The 23,531-nt window shown below is 33.0% G+C and overlaps 1 protein-coding gene across 1 annotated transcript in view; it reads left to right on the forward strand.

Annotated features, from left to right (window-relative positions):
- Positions 1-23,531, forward strand: part of LOC118203215 (uncharacterized) — a 216,513-nt gene that overhangs the window by 89,794 nt on the left and 103,188 nt on the right. Inside the window, exons 2-3 of the mRNA XM_085824172.1 lie at positions 14,148-14,299; positions 21,856-21,932. Coding sequence (XP_085680298.1) covers positions 14,148-14,299; positions 21,856-21,932 — 229 coding nt within the window. The remainder of the gene's footprint in view (positions 1-14,147; positions 14,300-21,855; positions 21,933-23,531) is intronic.

Below are 23,531 nucleotides of genomic sequence, written 5' to 3' on the forward strand. Positions count from 1 at the left end.
TTTTTTTTTTTTAAATTTCTTTATCGAAAGACTTCGAAAATGTGTAATCACACTCTGTATTTGCTTTTTAAAAAAGAATTCGTTCTGAAACCTGCCAGTGGAAATATTTCGAATGAAACGAACATTGCGTGTAATGGAATAATGCATTTGATAGTGCCTTGACCTTACCAAGCTAGCTTCAATTTTCAGTTGTCTGAAAAACCAGCAACGTCTGTATCCTTAGCCATTGAGAGACAAAAGAAAGCTCTAAATACGATGGACTGTCGAATTTATAAACTTATGAGGACAGCAAGAATAACTTTAAAATAATAAAGTTCGTAAATAAAAAATGGTATTAAACAGATAATGAAATTTTTTGTTCAGAAATAATTAGGTAGTTCTTTAAAAGGAATAATAAATAATAAGTCTACTATTCTAATCAATCCTTAATAAGTCTACTATTACATACTCTTCCTGATTAACTGGATATTAAGTTCCATTATTACGTCACGATAGAAAAACTGGTGCCACAAAATGGCGAAGCAAATACATGGGATAACGCCAATGATAGCAGATGACGTCATAATATTTAGGAATTATATTTATCCATATGTTAGCATTATTTACTGTACATAATTGGAATATATAAAACGTATTAAATGATCCATTAAAAACTGCTAAGACAGAAAAAATTAATTAAATATTCAAATATTAGTTAGTCTTTTGTTTCCCATTCAGTCCTATCGAAATTAAAAGAGTGGTATAAAAATATTTATCTTTCTGTTTCGAAGTGTGTTCTTCCTGTTTTAAATGCTGAATGAATGTTGACTTGAACGCTGATTTCATAACCAAATGAACTTATTCTCTAAATTAAGTTGCATAAAAACAGAAATAAATTGTTAATAGTACTTTTCTATTAATTTTCTGTATTTAAATAATTATTAGGTATTGGGTATAACAATCAACTCACGAGGGCTATTGTGGAATAATCGAACTCCGTTTAAAAAATGTTTGTTTCTTGCAGAGATATGGAAAAATTACTGTCACAAACCATCAGAATAAAACAAAACTGTCTACAGAAAAGGCAGAAAATGGGTTCCATTATTATCCAATGCAAATCGCTGAAGAAAAAATTTTAATACATAAATAAAAATTCTTGCAATTAATACAGGAGCCTCTTGTATATCAGTTATTAACTAATTAATAAAGAACTGCTTTGTAAAGTCTTATTTGCGAAGCCAGGAAATGTGACAAATCAACACTGCCTTTGTCGGGATTTGGTTAGGTTAGGTTATTTAATTATGGCAAAGCCTCGAGGGCTATCTGCCTAAGGGGGGGATGCCTTCGTGGAGGACTTTCTAAGGGAAACTGGCTCGTATACACGTTACACATAGGGAAAACCATGAAAACACCCATGCAGCCAGCCCGTTCGCGGGATTCGAACCTCGGACCGAACTACCAGTGTTCAGCGACTTTACCGCTCGGCCGCTTAGTCGGGATTTGGACCTCGGATCTTTCAGTACCAATTGGACGCGTTGACCACTTACAAAAATATGCATGAAGAAATAGGCAATCCTTACACTCTTTTGTGCTTAAAGGGCATCTGAGGAGAAGCACGAGACCCAGTCGAAATTGGTGACGAGCAATCGTACACTATATTTTTTTAATTCGAGCACGTTGTACAGCTTCTTATTTTTGTCCAGAAGCCGCGAAACCTCAGAAATCAGTTATACCTTTACAGGGTTTCGAACCGTGGATCTTCTAGTGCTAGAAGCATTAATCACTTACATAACGAGAGCATAATTTGATAAAGTAGTAATATCATTAAATTAAAAGTAAGAATTACTTCTAATTTAACACTTTTATCTTATCACCAATTTCAGCATTAAATTAATATAGCTTAATTTTCTCATATTTACTTTCTTGTTTTAACATTAACAGGCATAATCGAATTCAATGGCCCGTAAATCACGTGCTTGCAAAATTCTGGCCTCTCATTTTGTCAGCAATCACCAATTTCAAAGGCTTTATATTCTCCTAACAAAATAGCTTTTTGCCTCTTAACGCATCCTGAACCGTGACACATTCCTAGGACCTCACGGTAACCGAAACTGCAGTAATCCCAGCACCCCACGCTTGATAACCCCAGGGGTCAAAAATATCGTTCCCTTTCACTCTTCTATGGTGGTGGTCCAATTTATTAGTTATGGGAAGAAATCCAGATGTATTAGGATGTTTGTACGGTAAGGTTACCGAAATGGCGAGTTTATTGCCCTTTCTGGCACCATATTCCTGGAACTATTTAAAATGGAAACAACGGCATGGATAGATAAAAAATACTATGTCAATACAGAAGAGTAAATATTTCGGTCCGCAGCACCCAACGTAGTTTTTTTTAAGGAAAAAATACATATAATTATGTCTTATGACGCAACTCTCAAACTGCGGGACGAATGGAGCATGCGGGACGAATGGACGATCTTGAAAACAGCTGACGGGCCAGAAATTTTTCTTTCTTTTTTTAACAAAATGAAAATTTTTAGAAGCAAAATTAAAAATAGTTAAATTTCAAGTTCGGCTTATTAAATCAAAACATACATAAATAACAAAAATAATAATAATGCAAAAGAAAAATTAAAATTTGTTTTTGCCATATATCCTTGTGTGTTTCCATCCCCCGCCCAACTTTTAGGCGCAATCACTTCCTTAAAGATATTCGCTTAATTTTCCCCTTCCTCAATGCGTTTTAAGAACGAGCTCCTGCAAATTTTAAAATGGATTTGACCACGCAGTGATAGTTTTCGTCTTACTAATATAGACAAACCCTCGTAACCTATCTGCGAAGGTCAGGCCGAAACTTTCCCTTCCTGACTGTTGAACTTCGTGCCAGCCTACTACTAGAACAGATCCATTACAGTGAAGCAAACACAAACTAACATTCGGTCTACGATTGCGCTGAGTCAGCTGCACGTTCGCCTTTTCTAATTATTTATGTATGATTTGAGTCCTATGGAGTAGCACAGACAGGAATAAGAACAGACGAGATTCAAGCTATACAGTTGAAAATGAAGATACCTTTTAAGATATTGTAATGTTAATAGTACTATGTATTCTTATTGGAATATATGTTTCTTTTAAAGAAATAATATTGTGATAATGATTTGTAGTTTTCCATGGCTACCTTTCATTTGTTATGTTCTTATTGTAACCACGTCTTTCGCAGATTAAATTGTTTGCATAATTTTCTCCACGCACAATTCGCACAGCGATAAGCCGAGCGGTAAAGTCGCTGAAGACTGGTAGTTCGGTCCGAGGTTCGAATCCCGCGAACGGGCTAACTGCATAAGCGTTTTCGTTGTTTTCCCCATGTGCAACGTGTATACAAGCCAGTTTCCCTTAGAAAGACCTCCATGAAGGCATCCCTTCCCTTAGGCAGATAGCCCTAGCGTGCTTTGTCATAATTAAATATAACAATAACAAATAACGCACAGCGATAAAGTTAAGGGGAAAACTACATAAGGAAAGGCGTATTTTCTTTCTGAAGTATAAAGTTTTGTGCCTTTAAAACTTATCTGTTAGTGTCACTTTAGAATTAAAGCAAGAAAAGAGAAAAAATACACGAGGAAATACTTATTTTTTTATCTGCAATATAAAGTTTGCTACTTGCAAGATATTTTTAATTGGTTACACTTTGCGATTAAAGCATAGTGAGAGCTAAATATTAAATCTTAAAACTGACGTTTATTTCGATTAATTCTAATGTGTTTAGTTGATCACTAAATGACTTACTTTGAATTAAACTAAAAATGAACAAATTATGAAAACTTTCTAACTTTTCAAGGAAAATTACCAAGTAGGACAAATTTTGAGAACAAATAAGGACAAAAATAGGGTCATTTCTCTTGCTTATTAAATGTTTCTTCGACGCACAAATAAAAATACATATGTTTGCCGGTAAATAATTTTCATCTTCTTTATTTCTTTCTACGGATTGATATTTGATGGCGTTTCGGTTCTGATAAAGTTTATCACTAGAAATTATCTTCATCATGGGTTGTAGGGTATTTAGGGTTCTTTTTCTGATTAATTTTCAAGTGGGAATTAAAGCTGTTCGCATAGAAATATATTCTCAAAGTGATTCATCTTATTGTAAAAAATTCGTAATTCAGCATATTTATTTTTATTCAGGTGTGACTAAATTGTTAATCAAATCTGTATCTTTAAATAAGATTTATATCACTTCGTAAAGTAATTAAATCCTAGTTTAACCCAAAACCATTTAATTAACCCAAAACTAGATAAGTTTTTGCTAAATATAAATAAATAAGATATAAATTGCTAGATAAGTTTTGTTGATTTTATAGAGTTCACGTTCGTTTTTAGTTTTAGTAATAAAAATGTGAACTCGGACTTCAAATAACTAAAATCTTGAAGTCTTTACACCGTATTTGCAACAAATACGTAATTGAAACGTACTCGCGAGCCACTTAGGGGGCGCCGCATGCGGCCCGCAGGTCGTCGGTTTGAGACCACTGACATATTAGTTTACTTGTTACAATCAGTACAAGAACCAGTGATACATTTTTATTTTAAAATAAAATTATCCCAGTATTATTTCCGCGCAATATTCAGTTAAATCTGATCTACTTCCTCTTAATAACGTTGAATCAAGATTTTGATTGCATTCCTCTTCCTGTTTATTTTGCAATTTTTCTATTTCACATATCTGTAGTTTTCGGGAATTCTTTCGTGACAATTGGTTGATATTTTTTGCATATTTATAGGGAATTTCGGATTTTACCGGTATTGCATTTCATTTCTTTCGTGTCTTTGAGTCTGATTCTAAATTTCTTATTTTTTGTCTATAACTGATATATATAACGTTTGATATTGCCGATTGTAATAAAAAAATTGAGGTGCACAACTACATGTTTATAGCAGTATATACAAAATTCCAACGTTCTATGGCTAATCGTTTTGGATTTATGCGAGGTACATGCATACATACGTACGTACGTACAGACGTCAGGAAAAAATCCCCTTTGAATCCGTTTTAGATCCATTTTACAATCCCTTTTGGAAGAAAGAGTCCTTTATTCTATTCGTACGTACAAACGTCACGTAAACAAAAACTCGTCCAAATGGAATCGGGAACGGTCAAAATGAATATTTCCGTTGAAATCGAATGCCCGAAGTTTTTTGTAATTACAATCCTTGCTTTACTTCGTTCAAGAAAGAGCGTTGAACAGTTCAGAATAGAACATTTCAATTTCCTTTAGATGCAATCGCCATCTTTCAAACTTATCTGTTTACAACCTTTGATTTGTAAATAAATCAATCTGTATTTTGATTGTATTTGAATTGCTAGATAAGTGTTGTTTCTTCCGCCGTAGGAGCTAAATAAATGTTTTTGCTGTGATCAAAATATTTACAGTAAATAACCGTAAACACATAAAATATTTGTAATTAGAACTGTCTGTCAATGAACCTTATTAATTTTTAATGCGAAAAAAATGTAGCATTTTCTTTAGCAAGTCTAAATAGTTAATAAGCCGTAATCAATATTTATTCTTCAGGGCTTGACTTTGAAATTGTTAACACACTTTGAAAATTTAGCAGATAAGTATACCCCTTTTCTGGCACTGTGTTTTCATTCTTTAGGAACTGGTTCTGAGAATGTGCTTTGATACACCGGTTGCTTCGCAGGAATTAACATGTCTGTTACAAATATCACGTCATCATAGCATTAATGGCTCCAACTCGAAGCTTTTAAAGAAATAGGGCAGGTGACTTTTCCAAGCTTTTAAACGAACGTCTGAACTAGCACAAACCCAGCTGTGAGAGCCAAACAGTGACAGCAATTTTGAGCATAAGCCAAGGAAAACGTAGATTCGGTTGTAGTTCATTAGTGATGAGTCGGTGCTACCGAACCGGATATTTTGTAACGGGTACTGAAAATCGGTACATCCAAGTACCCGTTACTTCAGTACCGAAATCGGTACTTTCGGTATTCGTTACTTCTGTACCGAAACGGGTACTTTTCGGTATTCGTTACTTCTGTACTGAAACGGGTACTTTTCGGTATTCGTTACTCCTGTACCGAAACGGGTACTTTTCGGTATTCGTTACTTCTGTACCGAAACGGGTACTTTTCGGTATTCGTTACTTCTGTACCGAAACGGGCACTTTTCGGTATTCGTTACTTCTGTACCGAAACGGATACTTTTCGGTATTCGTTACTTTGTAACGAAAATATGCGTCTCTTCTCGGTATTTCGGTATTCGTTACTGGAGGATCGACGAGGGTTCAGCTCACTTCGGTTTTGGTACGAGGACAGTAGTATCTGGTTGTATTTGCGAAATGGTGATATGCGCTCCTTGTGTCCATGAATGGCCTGCTCCTCAGACACTTCCGTAGTTGACATGTTTTCTGATATTCAAAATCTTACTCCGTACAGATAAAATCAAACACGTGGTGACGTGGCAGAGTTCCTTCAGTGTGCAAAATCGTTAGCTGCGTATTTCGGTACTCCAAACCGTTACTAGGGTACTTTGGTACTCCAAATCGTTACTAGGGTACTCCGGTACAGTAAACCGTTACTAGGGTACTCCGGTAGAGCAAACCGTTACTCCGGTATTTCGTTACTTTGGTACTCCAAATCGTTACTTGGGTACTCGGTACTTGAAATCGGTTTTCGGTACTTTTCAAAGTAACAGTTACTTGAGTAAGGGGTATTTTGTACCGGGTACTTGTCTGTACCCGTTACTCTCGTACCGGGTACAAGAATGTACCAAAGTTGCCCATCACTATAGTCATATGGTATGGAGCAGTTAGATCGAGAAATTGAGTGCCACACCGAATTGATTTAGTCATTCTTTTATGCACACTTTAGAATATAACAAATTATTTATCAAAATACAACTGACATGATAAGTGTGAAGAAATACTACGTATATAATTTCTGAAAATTTTGCATCCGAAAGTTTTAAGAAATTTAATAACTGGTTCGTATTCTCTTTACACATGTGAAAACTGGTGTAAACGCCCAGCTTTTAATTTTGAATTTGATTTAAATTATAAAACTATTATAAGATATGAAGAATATTAAATAATAGTAATTATGCGAATAATTATTGGTTGGTAATTTGAAATTTAACCCTATTATCATAATAAAAATAATTACACTTACTAACTCCTGCCGATAAGCGATGCTTATCTAAATACATGAATGAGACTGACCATTGATAAATATATCTAAAGAAGCCCGAAACCGATAGTTATACTCTGAGTAAGACTTCCAACTCGTAAAACTCTATTCAGCGACATCGAAAACCTTAGAAACGACACTAATATTAGCAAAATTCAATTCCGCTAGAGAAAGTGTTCTTGACCAGAAGAGAATTTCATCGTTTCAGCGGTCAGCCTGACTCCCCTTGCTTCGTACTATGCAGTTAAATAATATAAATCTAAATAAATGTACATGTATTTTTCAAGTTTTGGAAAGGAAAGAGAAGGATCTGCGGCAATGGTTGAAAGGAATAAAATAAGTTGAGAACCTCTGGCGCTACAGCATTTCCCCTGTGGATTCATAGCATTAAATCTGACCATAAAATTGTTATCGATTCCATCGAAACCCTCCCCCCTCCCACAAAAAAAAAAAAATAATAATAATAAATAAATAAATAAAAAAAAAATCTGAAATGTTTCAGATTTTAAATTACGTCCAAAGGGGCGTTTTTTAGCATTTTGTGTGTTACCTTTCTTTATTAAATATCATGTTCCTCGCACTTAAACCATAAGATCCAGTGCAACAGCAATATCGCAAAATAGTTTTAAAACGAGCATATCTTTAGAATTTCCGATACAGAGACTCACGCGCTGGAGATAAAAATGTTTTTTCTGCACAACGTTGCCATTGCTCGCTTTGAAATCCTTGAGTTTGTTAATCAAAAATTCGTCAAAGTTTTAAAAAATAGGAAATCGATCATGAAACAAATTTCAAATTTCAAATTTGGTCTTCCACATGCTCATATTCGTTGGAGGATTACGTTATTCAAAATTCGATGACTCTATGTACCGTTATTTTATGACAATGTGAGAAATATACATACATTTACGCAGATTTTCATTATTTAATTTCTTCAAATATAATGCAGGACTCTAACATTTTATGGCAACAGTTTGAAAAGTGAACCGACATTTATCCGTCCGACGCAAAATGCCAAAACGAAACTAATAGTCCTTCGGGATTCAAATCCCTTTGGACTTTAAAAAAAAAAAAAAAAAAAAAAAAAAAAAAAAAAAAAAAAATATGGCATCTATAAAATGCTGAATGATTTGCTCAAAATTAAAACTGTAATGTTTGTGCATTAATTAGGATTTTCCTATCGAACGCATTATGTACAGAATGTGTGTGAACTGTTTTAGCTTTAATCAGACTTGCGGAAGCCAAACGCTGTAAGAATTTTTTTTTTTTTTTTTTCAAAAAACGCGTTTCTTTCAAAACTGTAAATAAGGAATTTATCTGGTATCTCTTTATATCGAAATATAAACCATTCTATATGGTTTCTTTATTTTCTTATAATAATTATTAGTGTCAAAGAATATAGGATATAAATTTTTTTAACGTGAAACTCCATTAAAGTCACATCTGTTCCATTATATTAAAATCTGTTCTATATTAACAGGCTAATAAAGTACAAATTTCGGTCATGAAATTTCTTAATTAAAACCCTTTTTGGAATTCGTGTTGTATTGGAATGATTTCCCTTCTGTTTTTGTTAATTACGATATTTGTTTCTTAACTATTCCATTTCCTGGGAATCGGACTTACAAGAAAAACACACACTTTCTAATCTGGTCATCGAACTTGTGTTTGTTTACGTTCGAGATTAAACCTCTGCGGAACAATGCGGTTTGATGTTCGCTCCAAGTGGGCGAGATCTGCGTTTCCATGTACGGAAGAATTTGCGAGGCATGTTTTCTTATTGACCTTACTTGCTTGGTTCGTGACCTATTTCTGAGGTAATTCTTACAAAACTCTTCTAACATACGAAATTATAATGAAACCACAGGAACATTTCTTTTTGATAAATTCACACTGAATAAAATACACGCAGACTGTATCTTTGATTAAATGCAGTCAATATGACTGTAATAATTATTCGTAGTCATGCTAAACAATGACGATAACATAAGAATACGGATCATGTGTTAAATTTACCTTAAAGCGCCAAATTTATCTCTCAATTCACTATTTTGTTTCGTATAGGGAAATGTTAGGTATCTCTGATGCCGTACTACAAGTGCTTCAGTTGAATTTCACTTTAGAAACGTCTGTAGTTTAGTCTCCCTACTTAAATTTCTTAAAGACGGTAATATTCATGTCTAAATAAAAAAAAATCGAAAAGTTATTTTTATCACAATTATCATTTTTGAATTGTTATTGCTTTAATATTGCATGGAAGAAGCTGGAAAAGCCTATAACATAAATTAATTAAGTATACTACAGCTTACACACTTAAATATGTGGATAAAAAGAACAAAAATATAACTTATAAAGCAATGAAATTAAATATTTTACATAAAAATTAATATGCGTTAAAAAGCATAAATTTAAATTTTAATTGAAACTGTTATTAGTTACTAGCTATTTAAGACTCATAAAATCCTTTAAATAACTATAAATTTCAATTTCCAAAATCTTCTTTTATCTTTGATGGAAGGATACTGAAAATTCCATTACAGAATGACAAAAATTAACTTTTAATGTGTTGTAAAATGCTTCTAATGTCTTCAGATTTTTTACAATACAGTCATTGACAAAAGCATATTTTGTATAATTTTGATAAACATGATTGTTAACTAAATGTAAACTGACCAGAACATATTTCGAATTTATGTTACGCATTTATTAAGAAAGGATATTACGTAAGCGCGTGAGCATTAAACCCCTTCGAGCCGGGTAGCGAAAACGCGCGCTTATCGCTGAGGCCGGCAGTGTCTTACGCGAGCGTCTCTCCAGGGCCGGGGGCTTTTTTGCTACTAAGCCTAAATCCATGAAATTTCCGAAGTATCAACGCATTGTTTAATAATGCTCTATAGAGTATTTAAATGGCTTATGCTTTATAAATATTTTTATATATATACTTTAATTACCTTATTTCTTGTTTAAATGCATATTTTACACATTTTATTTTAATTACTCACCATTTTATGAATTTTAACATTATACATCTGAAAACTAAATATATTACTTAAAATTCTCTTTTCGTATGAAAAATTTGAAAACAGGGATCTACACATAGTCCTACGTTACATTCCTTGCACTCGTAATAACTCATTTGCCGTTTTGGAGGATTTTCCCGGGAATGTGAACAAACGAAGCATCGTCGTCTCATTTTCTTATCAGTCTCTTCTGAACAAAGTTTTGGAAAATGTCTTTCAGTTAATCTTTCAGAATCAATATCAGAATTTCAGAATCAATATCTGAAATATTTTGCATCATTTCTGCTATTTCATGCTCTGTTAAACATTTTCAACGCTTCGACATTGCAACGGTAAAAACAAAGAATTCACGTCTAACAAGATCTAATTATTTTCTAAAAACTGAACTGCAAACCGAAATACCCAACGCTTTAGAGCAAATAAAACTTCTCTACTTACAGTAAACAACTACCACGTGCGAATAAAGTGCGATTTAAAGAGACGTCATAAATCACGCCATTCGGAAACATTTATTTCCCCGTTTGTTTATATAATCAAAAACACGTGTATGTGAGTCATGCTTCTCTCATTTCGAGTAGAAGGTCTAATTTACGTGTATCTGAAACCATATGGACATACAGTGCCATCTTGTGGCAGAAATTATAGTTTGAAAAACGTTCCAAAGTACTGGCACAAATACGTGACAGTCGGTAGAGAATGGAACAATCCTCTGGCACGCCTGCGTGTCGGCCGGTAGGTAAGTGCGTTCGTTGCTGGCACGTACAGTCGGCGCGAAGGGGTTAAAAAAAAGCAAAATCTCACTACATAATAAGTTTTCTCTTAAATATGCCACAACAGGAAAATAATTAAATATAATATTAAAATTTTACATCGCGGACGAAAACGTTACGGAGAAAACGACGCAGGGCGAAAACATCGTCGAGCAAAACATCGTGGGGCGGGGGGGGGGGGGAGAAAGCAAGTAAAAAACATCGCAGTTAATAAAAAATCAATTAAAAATATCGTGGTAAAAAATAAAGCGCCTACAGATCATCGCAGACGTGTTTTTCAGGCTTTTAAAGTTAGAAATGTATATTCGCATAATTATAAACGCAAATAAAGATAAGGAATATATTTTTAACCTCTATATTTCATACTTTTGGCTTAATTATTAATTTTTTTGCAAAGAAGCAAGAAAGAAACTTTGGCATTCAAAAGTTGAAAATGAGTAGAAATTTAATGCTACGTACAAGTACGTACGTATTTATGCTATGTTACGCGTATATAATTAATGCTTATGTCCGAGTATGTAATTAATGCTACGCAGTTAATAGAATTTTAAATTAATGTATTTAATTGTTAAAACTCATTATTTAATTAATCTCTTTTATACAGTTTTATTGGCAGTTTTTCATGAAAAATATAGTCTAAAAAATTAGAAAAGGGAATATGAGTAATTGCAGGAGGTTAGCTATATTAAAATTGTTTAAGAAAACTTACCAAACTGTAAAATTGTTTTCTTTTACTTTTGTTAATCTGATATTCTTTTAGTAAAAATTAAGTCTTGCTTTGTTCATTCGTTTTCTTAAGAGTGTCATTGACATTTTTATAAACAGTCTCACTTTGATGTTCCTTCGTTAGTTATGACGAAACATATCAGGATGAAGTAATTTTCTACTCATTTTCAGCTTTTGAATGCTTAAATTTTCTTCGTACTTTTCTAGCAAAACAAAGTTATTAATCAATTCAAAAATATGAAATGTAGAGATAAAAATATACCTCATCCCTACTTGCGCTTATAAATATGCGAATATGCATGTGCAACTTCTAAATCCTAAATTACACATGTCTACGATGTTACCGTCATGCGATGGTTTATAGGTGCTTTATTTTTTACAAAGATGCTTTAAAACTGCGCTGTTTTTTAATCGCTTTATTTTGGACGACGATGTTTCATACCACCATGTTTTAGAACTGCGATGTTTTTTACTGTTTTTCACTTGCTTTTTTTCCTCCCATGAAGTTTTCGCCTCGCGTTATTTTCGTCCACGATATTCTCGGCAGACACCATAAATTTGGAGTTTGATGTGTAAACAACATATAATGCTTACAAATGCATATATTTTAAATACGAAACAACTTGATTGAAGCAAAATTATTAGAGTTTTGTTTTGTTAATTTTAATTTTAAATTTCCTCGACGATGTCTCAATATATTTAGTAAGAAAGCAAAACTGGGAAGTTTTTGTTTTTCTTTTATTTGTTTATGTTTAAGAACTCATATTAGATGTTTTTATTTTCATAATATGTTTTATACCGATTTTAGTAGATCACGCCATTTTGTGAGGTAATTCCAAACCAGCAGTTTTGTTCTACCGAATATAGACATAACTGTTATGCAGTGTTGTAATTTTAGAGTCAACTGCTTTGTGGTATACCGCAACTTAAAAGCAAATCTATTCATATCTCTGAAAATAACAAAATTAATCCTTCAGTTACTCCTTCCTACGAAAGATATGCAGCTATTTCCTTTCATGTTCTTCATATAGCATTGCGTATGTTTTAAAATACTAGAAATGTCTATATAATTTTCTATCTGGAATGAAAGTATAAGCAGCAGTGCTTGAAAATACACATAAATCCTTTTATCCGTGCTTTAATTAGTAAACAGATTTACGAGAAAATACGAATGATTAGAGGTCATCCCTGCAAAATTAGTATAATTAGTGAATGAGTATTATAAAAGTTGACTCTTAAAAGGTTTTAGCAAACTATGCACATTTTATTTATTTTATTTACAATTCTACAGTCCAAAGGGACAATTTGCCCCTTTGGACTATTATTGACTATTACTGAAGGACTATTATTTCCGTTTTGGCATTTTGAGTTGCTTCACTCTAAACGTCTTATTCACTTTTCAAATTGTTGCAGCCAAATATTATCACCCTGTATTATATTTGAAGAAATTAAATAATGAAGAATCTGCATAAATGTATATGTTTCTCGCACTGTGATAAAACAACGGTACCTAGAGCCATCAAATTTTGAATGACGTAATCTTACTGCAAATATGGGCATCTGAAAGCTCAAATTTGAAATTAGGAATTTGTTTTATGATCGATTTCCTATTTTGTAAAACTTTAATGAATTTTTAAGTAACGAAGTCAACGATTTGAAAGCGAGCAATGGCAACACTCTAAGGCGGGGGGGGGGGACCTTTTTATCTCCAGCGCGTGGAACTGTATACCGGAAATTCTAAAGATATGCTCATTTTAAAATTATTTTGCGATATTGCTGTTGAACTGAATTTTATGGTTTAAGTGCGAAGAACATGGTATTTAATAAATAAACACACAAAACGTTAAAAAAACGCTGCTTCGGACGTAATTTAAAATCTGAAAACCTTTTAATTTTTTTTTTTTTTTTTTTTTTTTTTTTTTTTTTTATAGTCTTTTTGAAATCCTGTAAGGTTCTATGTCTTTCATTAGTTTTGCTTTCATAAATTATAATATCACTTACTACACATTGATGCTTTTTGCAAGTAAGTTAATTAAAGATGTTTTTTTATCGCCATCCATTTCCTTTTATTGGAACAATGTTCCTGTTTAAGAAGATTAGACTTGTGGAAGTCCAAGGGCCGTACCATTGTCGTCTGCTACAGTAATTAACACATAGGCTTCGACTGGACATGAATTTTAGACTTCCTTCCAACAGATGATTCTAATCCAAAGTTGCTGAAGCTGGCAACCAGCTTCATAATTTCTTCCAGATGATTTGGATTTGAACGCCATCTTTCTAAATTTGGACTTGCATGTTCTGGTCGAGGGTGATATTTGCCAATATGAATTCATGTTGAATTTTTATTTCTGAATACTAAATGCAGCCGAATACGCATTTTTTTCTTCTCTGTATTGCGTAGAATGGGATTTTCTTCCATCCTCTGATCATTTTCTTTCGTTTCAGGTAAATCCAGGAAGCAAGGCATACCATCAAGGACTACAAGAGGGCGATCTTTTGAAAATGGTGAACGGTTATATGATGGATGGTCTGTCTCAAATGGATGTCCAAAATATTATCAAAGAAACGGGAACTCATCTTACGCTTGAAGTTGAAAGGTATATTTCTAAATTGTTAAAAGGCTCAACCTAAAACGGCATGTTTTCAACTCTAACAGCTGACCTTAAAAAGTTAACTCTAATTTTTGATTGCTTACTTTAAAACAAAAGATAAAATTAACAGTAAAATTTAACCAGAACTTTACTATCACAATAAATACAACTAAGGGTAGTAACAATATAAATATTGCGACATATCGTTTAAAGCAAATCAGCAACTGCGGCTAAGCTAGAGTTATCGAATGGAATATCGATAGAAATTGCAACAAAACCTTATTCGAAATTACGATATCTCTCAGACAGTCAATCGGAAAACCATCTGACTTTCAAACACTACGGAAAGCCGGCCGTCGAAAGCTTCTGCTCTGGTGGACGGCCCCTTACAGCAAGAGGCAAAAGCAACGAGGGGAGCGCTACCGAGAAGCCGCTCTAGATCACATTCTAGTTTTAATCTACACAGCTTGCCGTGCAATTTGCATAATTTTCTGTCTGAAAAGTAATGTGACAAAACAAGATATAAAAGAAAAGAATTAATAGGGGGACCGGAAAGTAATGTCGCTTTCTTACATTAAATTCAAACGAATAAATTTGTAACTAGTTTTTATTTTTAATCAATAATATAATCACCCTCGTTATCAGCAACCTTTTGCGATCTAGTATGCCGATTTCAATCCCAGACCGATAAATATCAATTGGTTTTTGAGTAAAATATCTCAAGATGGCATTTTGGACATTATCCAAATTTTTTGTCACTAAGAAAATGTTGTAGGGATCGGAAATAAGTGGAAACCCGTGCGATATCGGGCGAATATGTTGGGTGAGGCAGTACCTCCCACCCCAATTCATTATAATTTTCCAGCGTTCGTCTTGCATAGTGCGGTCTTGCATTGTCGTGTTGCAGAATGACGCCTTTTCCGTTGACAATCGCGAGATATTTTTCGATTAAAGATTGGTTCACTAGATCCAATTGTTCACAATAAAGGTCTACACTAACAGTTTTTCCAGGTTTCAGCAATTCAAAATGAACAATTCCGCGAATACTCCATCAAACACCCAGAAGCGCCTTTTCGCGATGTAAACCCTTTGTAACCCCTATTAAAACTGTCTTTTGAATCTTGGATTATCATATAGGACTTATTTTTTTGTCTCCACTAATCAAATGATCAATAAACGGTTCTGTATGGTGCCGTTGAAGCAATAGGTTGCATGTGATGGATAGGTTGGCTTTGTTCTTTTCGGACAGATTATGGGGGACTCAAACACCTGCTTATTTTTTATTCTGCTTTAAATGCTCTTGGATGGTCGACCAAAGTTGGTTAAGAGTGTTAGACATGGATTTGCTTCCACTTCTGCCCTTAGCATGTTGTTGTCTACATCCGCAGAAACGACATTACTTTCCGGTCTCCATATTAACATAAAGCTAACTTTTAATGAATCATAAATATCACATGCATATATTTATAATTCAAATGAAATTGTAAATTTCATTTCAAAATGCTTTAAAAATAGTAAAGAATTAAAGGATACTTGGACCAGTTTGTGACTATCTTCCTTTTGTAATTATGTTTCATTAAATGATGTTTAATTTTGGTTCTTATATTTTTAGAACTTCGTTTTTATGTAAAGTTTTTGTAAATACGTGAGTTTGAAATTTATTTCAATTTTCTCACACAAGAATGCACGGTTTTCATTGCTCTGAATTATAATGCCCTTAAAACGGTTACCTGGAAATTAACTCATTTTGATAATTTTGTGCCGATTATATACATTCGTAGGTGGTACTAAATATATTTTATAATGTCTCATTATGTGTTTAGCACAATATTTATTTTTGAGTAATATTTTGCTACTGCAGTCTGTTATTTCTAATTTATTCTTCTGCAATCGTTGTTACAGTTGATTCAACATGACTTATGATTGTTAACAAAGATAAGTTGCAAACGGTATATCTCTATTGAGAAACACATAAACTCTTCTCTGTGTAAATCACTAAATTCTGGATGTTGATGTTGAAAGGTGTTCCTGGGAGGTTTTCAAGACTGCGTTGAAACATTTGCTACGCTTTATCCAATATGAAATGCATCACCTATGTTGAAAGAACTGAGCTTATGTTTAAACTCTCTCTGAGTTAAGGGTAACAGATTTCGTAACAATCATTTACCGAAAAGGTATTTTTGGAAGACATCTGGGTTTTCACAGGGAAGTATAAAGAGCATGAAAAACATATTTTTCAGCAAAATGTTGGGTAAAGTTAAGGAAAATTAATGCTCCTTATATAAAGTTTAAAGTGTAACCGAGATTTTATTATAGATGTATGTATGTGCTTCTAAATGCTTATACATACAGACAGAGGCAGGAGGAATTATTTTGATTATATTGTATCATTAAATCGGGATGCTGACCATTATTATCATCATACTTAGGCATAAAAACTGTCACGATGCAATTTTTAAATGCATTTATTTATTATCCAAATTTTATTGCCTCACCAGGGTAATTCGACCTGACTTAAATTCGATTCCAGGCGAGCGAGATGGCTGCATGGTTGGTTTTCGCGATGTGTAACGTGAATACGGGCCATTTCCCGTTCCTCCCGTCTTCTTAGGTAGATAGCCTAGTGTATTTGTGATATTCAAGTAACCTAACCTAACCTAACCCAAATTATTATCTTAATTTACCTCAGAAGATCAATATGCAGTTATTTAAAACTTATTGTTGAAGTATCTAATCTTTTCCCGTAATACCAGTGGCTTGCCGTCAGTGGACTACAGGGACTAGGCTAGTCGCCTATCTAATAATCAGAAGAATTATAAGTCAGACAATTTTACTCTTTTCACAATGAGTGCCATTGGAATGCAGTCGGATTTCCACTTATCTGCATGCAGATCATTTTAGTTAACAAAATTGTGTAACTAATAAAAACAGTACTTGCTTTAATATTCTAATGTTAACATTTTAATAATCGAAGTACACCCGTGCAAAACTAAGAGAATTTGAAAATTATGTTTCTTACTAGAAGTATTGAACCGAAGGTACTAATTTTGCTGCTTAAGAATTGTGCAGATATTCAGAGTAGAATACGTCGGCGTACACGTGCGTGTCTGCAGAGCTGTGATCGTGAAGGGGATATAAGCTCACGAGAGATTTTCGGCGATTTGTGTGCCTTTTATCGCAAGACGTGGGTTAATTTTGTAAGCTGTTAGGTAAAATGAGTAGCCACGAGCCAAAATGAGTAGTACTCATGGTAAATGAATGCGTGTGGATAACGGAATGAGATGGAGAATTGTCTTTAGACTGGAGGCAGGTTAATCATAAGCTCATACGGCTACAGCGTAACGCCCAGTATCGTCTGCAACTTGTAGAAACAGTTTCAGGACACTGAATTTCTGGATCCATATCCGAGAAAATCGACCAGTATCCATAACGACGAATGAGGATCGTTATTTGGCACTTTCAGCATGGCAACACAGGACTGCTACAGCTTCGCAGCTCTTAATACGAGCTGTATACTGCCAGTGGAACCCGAGTTTCACTGTTTACAGCTTCCTGAAGGCTTCGTGAGATAGAACTATATTCCAGAAGATTCTCTGTTTGCGTTCCATTCACTGCAGCACACAAGAGATCGTATTTAGCATGGTGCAAACAGCATACACTTGTGATCAGACTGCAGTGGAACACTGTTGTTTTTTCAGATGAGTCGAGATTCAACCTGGACATTGATTCTCGGCTTAGCTATATTTGAAGAGAGCCTGGAACACGACACCATCCCTCCTTCACCACGGAAAAGGATCATTACAGCGGTGGAGGTGCAATAGTTTTGGGCAGACATTGTGTTGGACGGCCACACACCCCTGCATGTGTTTGACAAAGGTTCCCTGCCTGTTTTTAGGTATAGAGAGGGTGATCTTAGACTTTATGTTCGATTTTTCAGGGGCTCAGTTCGTTCTGGGTTCCCGTCAATAGAAAACAACTCTCGCCACATAGAGTCAGCTGATCGGTGATTACCTTGAAAATGAGGATATTTACCGCATGGATTAGCAAACCAAATCTCCTGACCTTATATAGCAGGGGTTCTCAACCGGTGGTACGCAAGAGAAAAATAGGTGGTACGGAAAGAAGCATTGTTAACTATTAAATTCAAACATTAAAACCCCAACATCCTGATTGAGTTTTTTCTTTAACATTCGGAAATTTATGCGATCTGAACTTTGTTCAAGAGTGGTAGTGGTAGTAGTACTTTGTAGTGGTGGTACTAAAGGCTTTCAGTTTTTGTTTAGATGGTACACATTAGTCAGAAGAGTGAGAACCACTGTTATAGAGCATGGAACGCTCTTGAGAGGGCAATTTCGTCTCGCTGTCTCCCTCCGAGAATCATCTCGGAGTTGAAAACTATACCTTGCTGCGGAAATGAGATTGACTGCCGCAGGAACTCCTAAACTGCCTGCTGTCCAGTATGCCACGTTTCTGGTGGTGAGAGGGAACCACACCCTTATTGGACTCATTTTAAGTTAGATATCACAGTGCAGATTTCAGTTAGAAATCACAGTGTTGATTTCATTTAGTTATCACAGTGGGGATTTTGCACATCCCTGCACTAACGAGCTTTACTGATAATCATGTGTACATAAAATGACTTTTGAATGTCTCTTTCTGGGCTGTAAATGTATATTCATACCAAATTTTATTAAAATCTGCTTATCATTTACCCGGAAATTCGACATAATCTGCAAAGTCTCTTGATTTTGCACATGACTATAAATGAGCTTCTTAATAATTTTTAAAAGTAGTTTCTTTCAATTAACGCGAATCAGTTTATTCTATTTCGTATTTATTTTCCCAGAACTGCAAAATGAAATGGCATGCTTCTTTTAAATTTTGGGGAGTAATATTTCTATAAATATACAAATATTTTAGTATATTGTTTGTTTGGATTGTGGAAAAGCTATCAGCGTAAGGGAAGAGATGCCTTCGCGGAAGACTTTCTAACAGATGCTGGATCGTATACACGTTACACATGAGGAAAAACACAGAATCGCCTATGCAACTCGCTTGCCATGATTCGAATCCCTAACCGAATTACAAGTATTCAGCGATTTTATCGCTCGGCCACTGATAGACCTCTGCAGGTAGAAAGATGATGAATGAGTTCTTTCTTTTCTTTTTTTTTTTTTTTTTCATTTTTTTTTTAAATATAATTTTTGGAAAAAGCAAAGCATTTCTTAATATCTTAAAACTTTAAGCTGAACATGGGAAATGTGAAATACTTCAGATTGCTTATAATTTCTAATTCCAGATAGCCTTACATTCATTTTTAGCACGTGTTTTTTATTATTATTATTATAATTCGTATCATGTTTTGCAAATTCTGAGAATAATGAGACAGGCTCTGAATCAAAGTGGAGAAAAACTTCTATCTGGTATTTACTGTTTATAGATAATTGAAACATCAATAATAATTGTCTTTAAAATGACTGAAACCTGCTCAGAAGTCAAAGACTTGTATCAAGGCTAACCGAAAGATGATTTAAAGAATAACTCAAATTTGCGCAAACATCAAAGGAAAGGCATCAAGGCCAGAGAGATCATTTTCCTTTCTTCCTTAATTGCTTTTTTTTCTTAATTGTGTTTGATATATACCTTGACTTATTTAATGTTATTAAAAAGATAGTCTTGAAGAAACCTAGTTTGCCTTTAAATAAATAATATACAGTTCGTAGCTGGCATGCAGCTTTTCAAAGTCTACTCACGCTGCGCATGACGTATAATATGCGGAATGAATGAAAGAGTAAGCTCATGCTCTGTTGAACTGGAAAGTGAGAATTAACTTCCTAAGAATATTAGTGAACAGGATTCCTTACTAAAATAATCTGAACGGTTAAAACCGTAAGCAGTTAATGAGCCGTGCATGTATTTAGTTAAATAGAAAATAATAATACGTAAGTGATCATTTTAATTATTCAAAATGAAATTTTACTTCTAACACAAAGTACTTATTACAGAAATTAAATATAAAAATCAACAAAACATAAAATCATGGACCTAAATTCATTAAATTCATTCAATAAAAGTTGTCATTAAATAAGTGCAGTGAGTCTACCAGGTTAAATATAAAATAAAATACCTAATTAGTAATTTTCACTAGTAAATTTATACTTACGGTTTATTTCTGGGATGTCTAAAAGGGTAGTATTATACAAAAAAAAAAAAAAAAACAGCTTTTTGTTCTTTTTTTTGTATAATACTACCCTTTTAAATAAAAATAGAAAAAATATTTAAAAAAATTTTAAAATATAAAAAATATGTTGCACATATTTTTTATATTTTTCGCAACGAATTCTGAAAAAAAGTTTGCATTTTGGTGACAAAAATTTTCTTTTTTTTTTTTTTTTTCTTTTTTCTTTTCTTTTTTTTTTTTTTTTGTCATATCTATAGGAATTTAGCAGTTAATTTTATAGCTTTTTTTAAGGGTGTAGAATCAAATGTATTTCTATCCGAATCCCAGTTAGAATTTAATCAAGTACAGATTACAATTTTATTGGAACACTGGTTAATCGTTTAACAACAAAACATTGAAATTATGGGAGATAACAACGATACGAAAAAAAAAAGGAACTGAAAATACTTCTGGTCATTAAGAAATACATAATATTATAATAAAATGTATATTTAAATCAATATGATATATAATTGAAAATATAGAAATCTATTATATTTGGCGATGCAGCGATGTTTTGAAGATTTCACGAAATTTTAAAATCTCATCAGAAAATTTATCATGAATTGGTCAAATTCGTCAAAACATTTACAGACGATCAAAAGCTCTGTTTCTAACAATTTTGGGAATTATCATTAGAATACTAGCAGCTGATTTCTTTTATTACCACCATGCATTTCTAGATGAGCAAATTCATGTATATTTTTTTGAAAAAAGTTGAGAGTTCAAGGTTGGCAGGCCTTCATTGTAAGAAGGAACCGCAAGACAATTCGCTGTTGAATCGCAGTGGTGTGATGTTTGTAGAAAGCAAAAGTAAACTGATTTATCATATTTAAGAAGACGTTACTGCTATCGAGTTCTTCGATCACTTCTTTCAATAAAAGCCTTTTCATGACTATCTTTTAATGCTTTGCCTAAAAAGCATTTGGCATACTATAGAATGCTTATGTATTATATAAAATGCATAGGTAAAGTATACATAATATTAAAACATTTCGAAAATTTTATACTTTGTTTGAAAACGCCAAGTATTCTATGTATTGCCTAGGTATTCTATGTATTGCCTAGGTATTCTACAAAATAACCCGTTTTCATACATTGTCGGCAAATAAATAAAAAGCCTGTAAGTAAAATATTATTGAAGTTTTACCGGCTTTTTGATTACTTCTAATTAAATGAAATTCTAAATTCTTAACGTACTCTTGTCTTTCATTTTTATTTGAATGATCCTCAAACACAAGGGTATATTTAAGAAAATATTTATAATTAATTGTATGTTTCGAACGCTATTTTTGTCAAATAATTTTTATTAATAATACTTTTGTTACCGTTTCTTTCACAGAGAACCTGTTCGAACGGATGTAGAAAAGACATATACGACATCGAAAACTTTGGTTTTAAATGGTGTGGCAAATTCCAGTGAGTATTTCATTATTTATTTTCCTGTTGAAAAAACGAAGAAAGAGAACTAACTCTAAATGACTTTTTTAGCTTTCATATTGTATGCAGCGTAATTTTGGTTGTTAATCGAATTGAAACATTTTTAACCATGACTGAAAACATTTTGCGCTCTCTAGTGTTACTGTACATGCTTAATTTTTTAATTTTGTCACTGAAACTAAAGTGCTGTTTCTTTGCCTTTTAATCTAAATATAGAACTTCAGATATTACTAATTAATACCAGTATTACGGAACCTTATGTCGCTAAATTTCAACCGTATTAATACAGTGTCTCACAAACGTGATAGAATACTGCGATGAGAAAATAATGTCAAAAGTTTTAAACGCATTAAATTTAAATTATAAAACATGGTTTCTCTTTTAATATACGTATACTTAGTATTCCTTTTACACTAAATATTTCTTCAGAAAATGAAACTTTGAGATTAATTAGTAACATTCTCTCTTTTGAGCAGGAAAATCATGTATAAAAGTAATCGAAATTTTATTAATCTGCATGACTATTAAAAAATAAATTACAAAAATTGAACTTTCGGAAACACAATTAATCTTTTTGACGTAGGTTCAATTGAATATTTTATTATTTTTAACCAAATTTTTCTTTATCTTTATTTTAAGTTTGTTTCTTTTAATGAAATAGTTTGTTCTCGAATTTCAATATTCCATTTCTTGTTACTATATAAGAATTTTAATTTTTACACTGATGTTGCATTTAGAATATTTCAAGACTATAACAGTATCCAGATCCTCACATCCATAGCAATATGCTTCCGGTCATCGTCTTAGTAGAATTTGAAGTTTATTTACATGTTAAAGTTTTTAAGCTTTTGTGATGATGATTTCAGATTTTATTTTAAAATGTCAATATGTTTGTACTGATTTTTATTATAAAATTAATAAACTTGAGGTCAAGATTTCAAAGAGCAATTATACATTCCCTATATCATAACTCCTCCTCCGCCATATCCTACAAATTCAACTAACTACAATTTTTGAAACTCATATTTAGCTCTTCTACATGCTAAAATTTAATTAAGGAAATTAAATTAGCTCTTTTCATTAAATAATAACTTGTTCTAATGCTCAAAATTCTTATTTCTTATCAGTTTTCAGAAAGTGATCTGAAGCTTTAAGTTGCTGAAGTCATTGACGCAGGAATTTTTCTTGCCGTCACCTTGATACATAACATAACGAATTATTATTTTAACAGTCTTTCTAGTAACAAATGCTCTGCATGATTACTAATGTTGTGCGTGAGGAATACTAAGTCTTCGATTGTTTTAATTATTATATACAATAGTTTATTCCATTTCGTGGGTCATCTTGGATAGTCTTCCAAAAGTCTTCTTTAATTTTAAATTCAGTCGTATTTTAGATTACATTTTAAATGAATATTTCAGTATCTTGTTTTGTATTTCTTGTCAGTATTTTGCTTTTTCTAATTATAAATTAAGAACAAATTAACGAATTTTTAATCACATATGTATTTTTGTGGAAACCATGTTAATCTCTAATAACATTTGAGGAATTCACAACGTTTTTTTGAGTTATTTTTCG

This window comes from Stegodyphus dumicola, chromosome 9 (assembly GCF_044657685.1).
Source record: "Stegodyphus dumicola isolate Sdum_Otavi_A_Nest chromosome 9, ASM4465768v1".
Taxonomy (NCBI): domain Eukaryota; kingdom Metazoa; phylum Arthropoda; class Arachnida; order Araneae; family Eresidae; genus Stegodyphus; species Stegodyphus dumicola.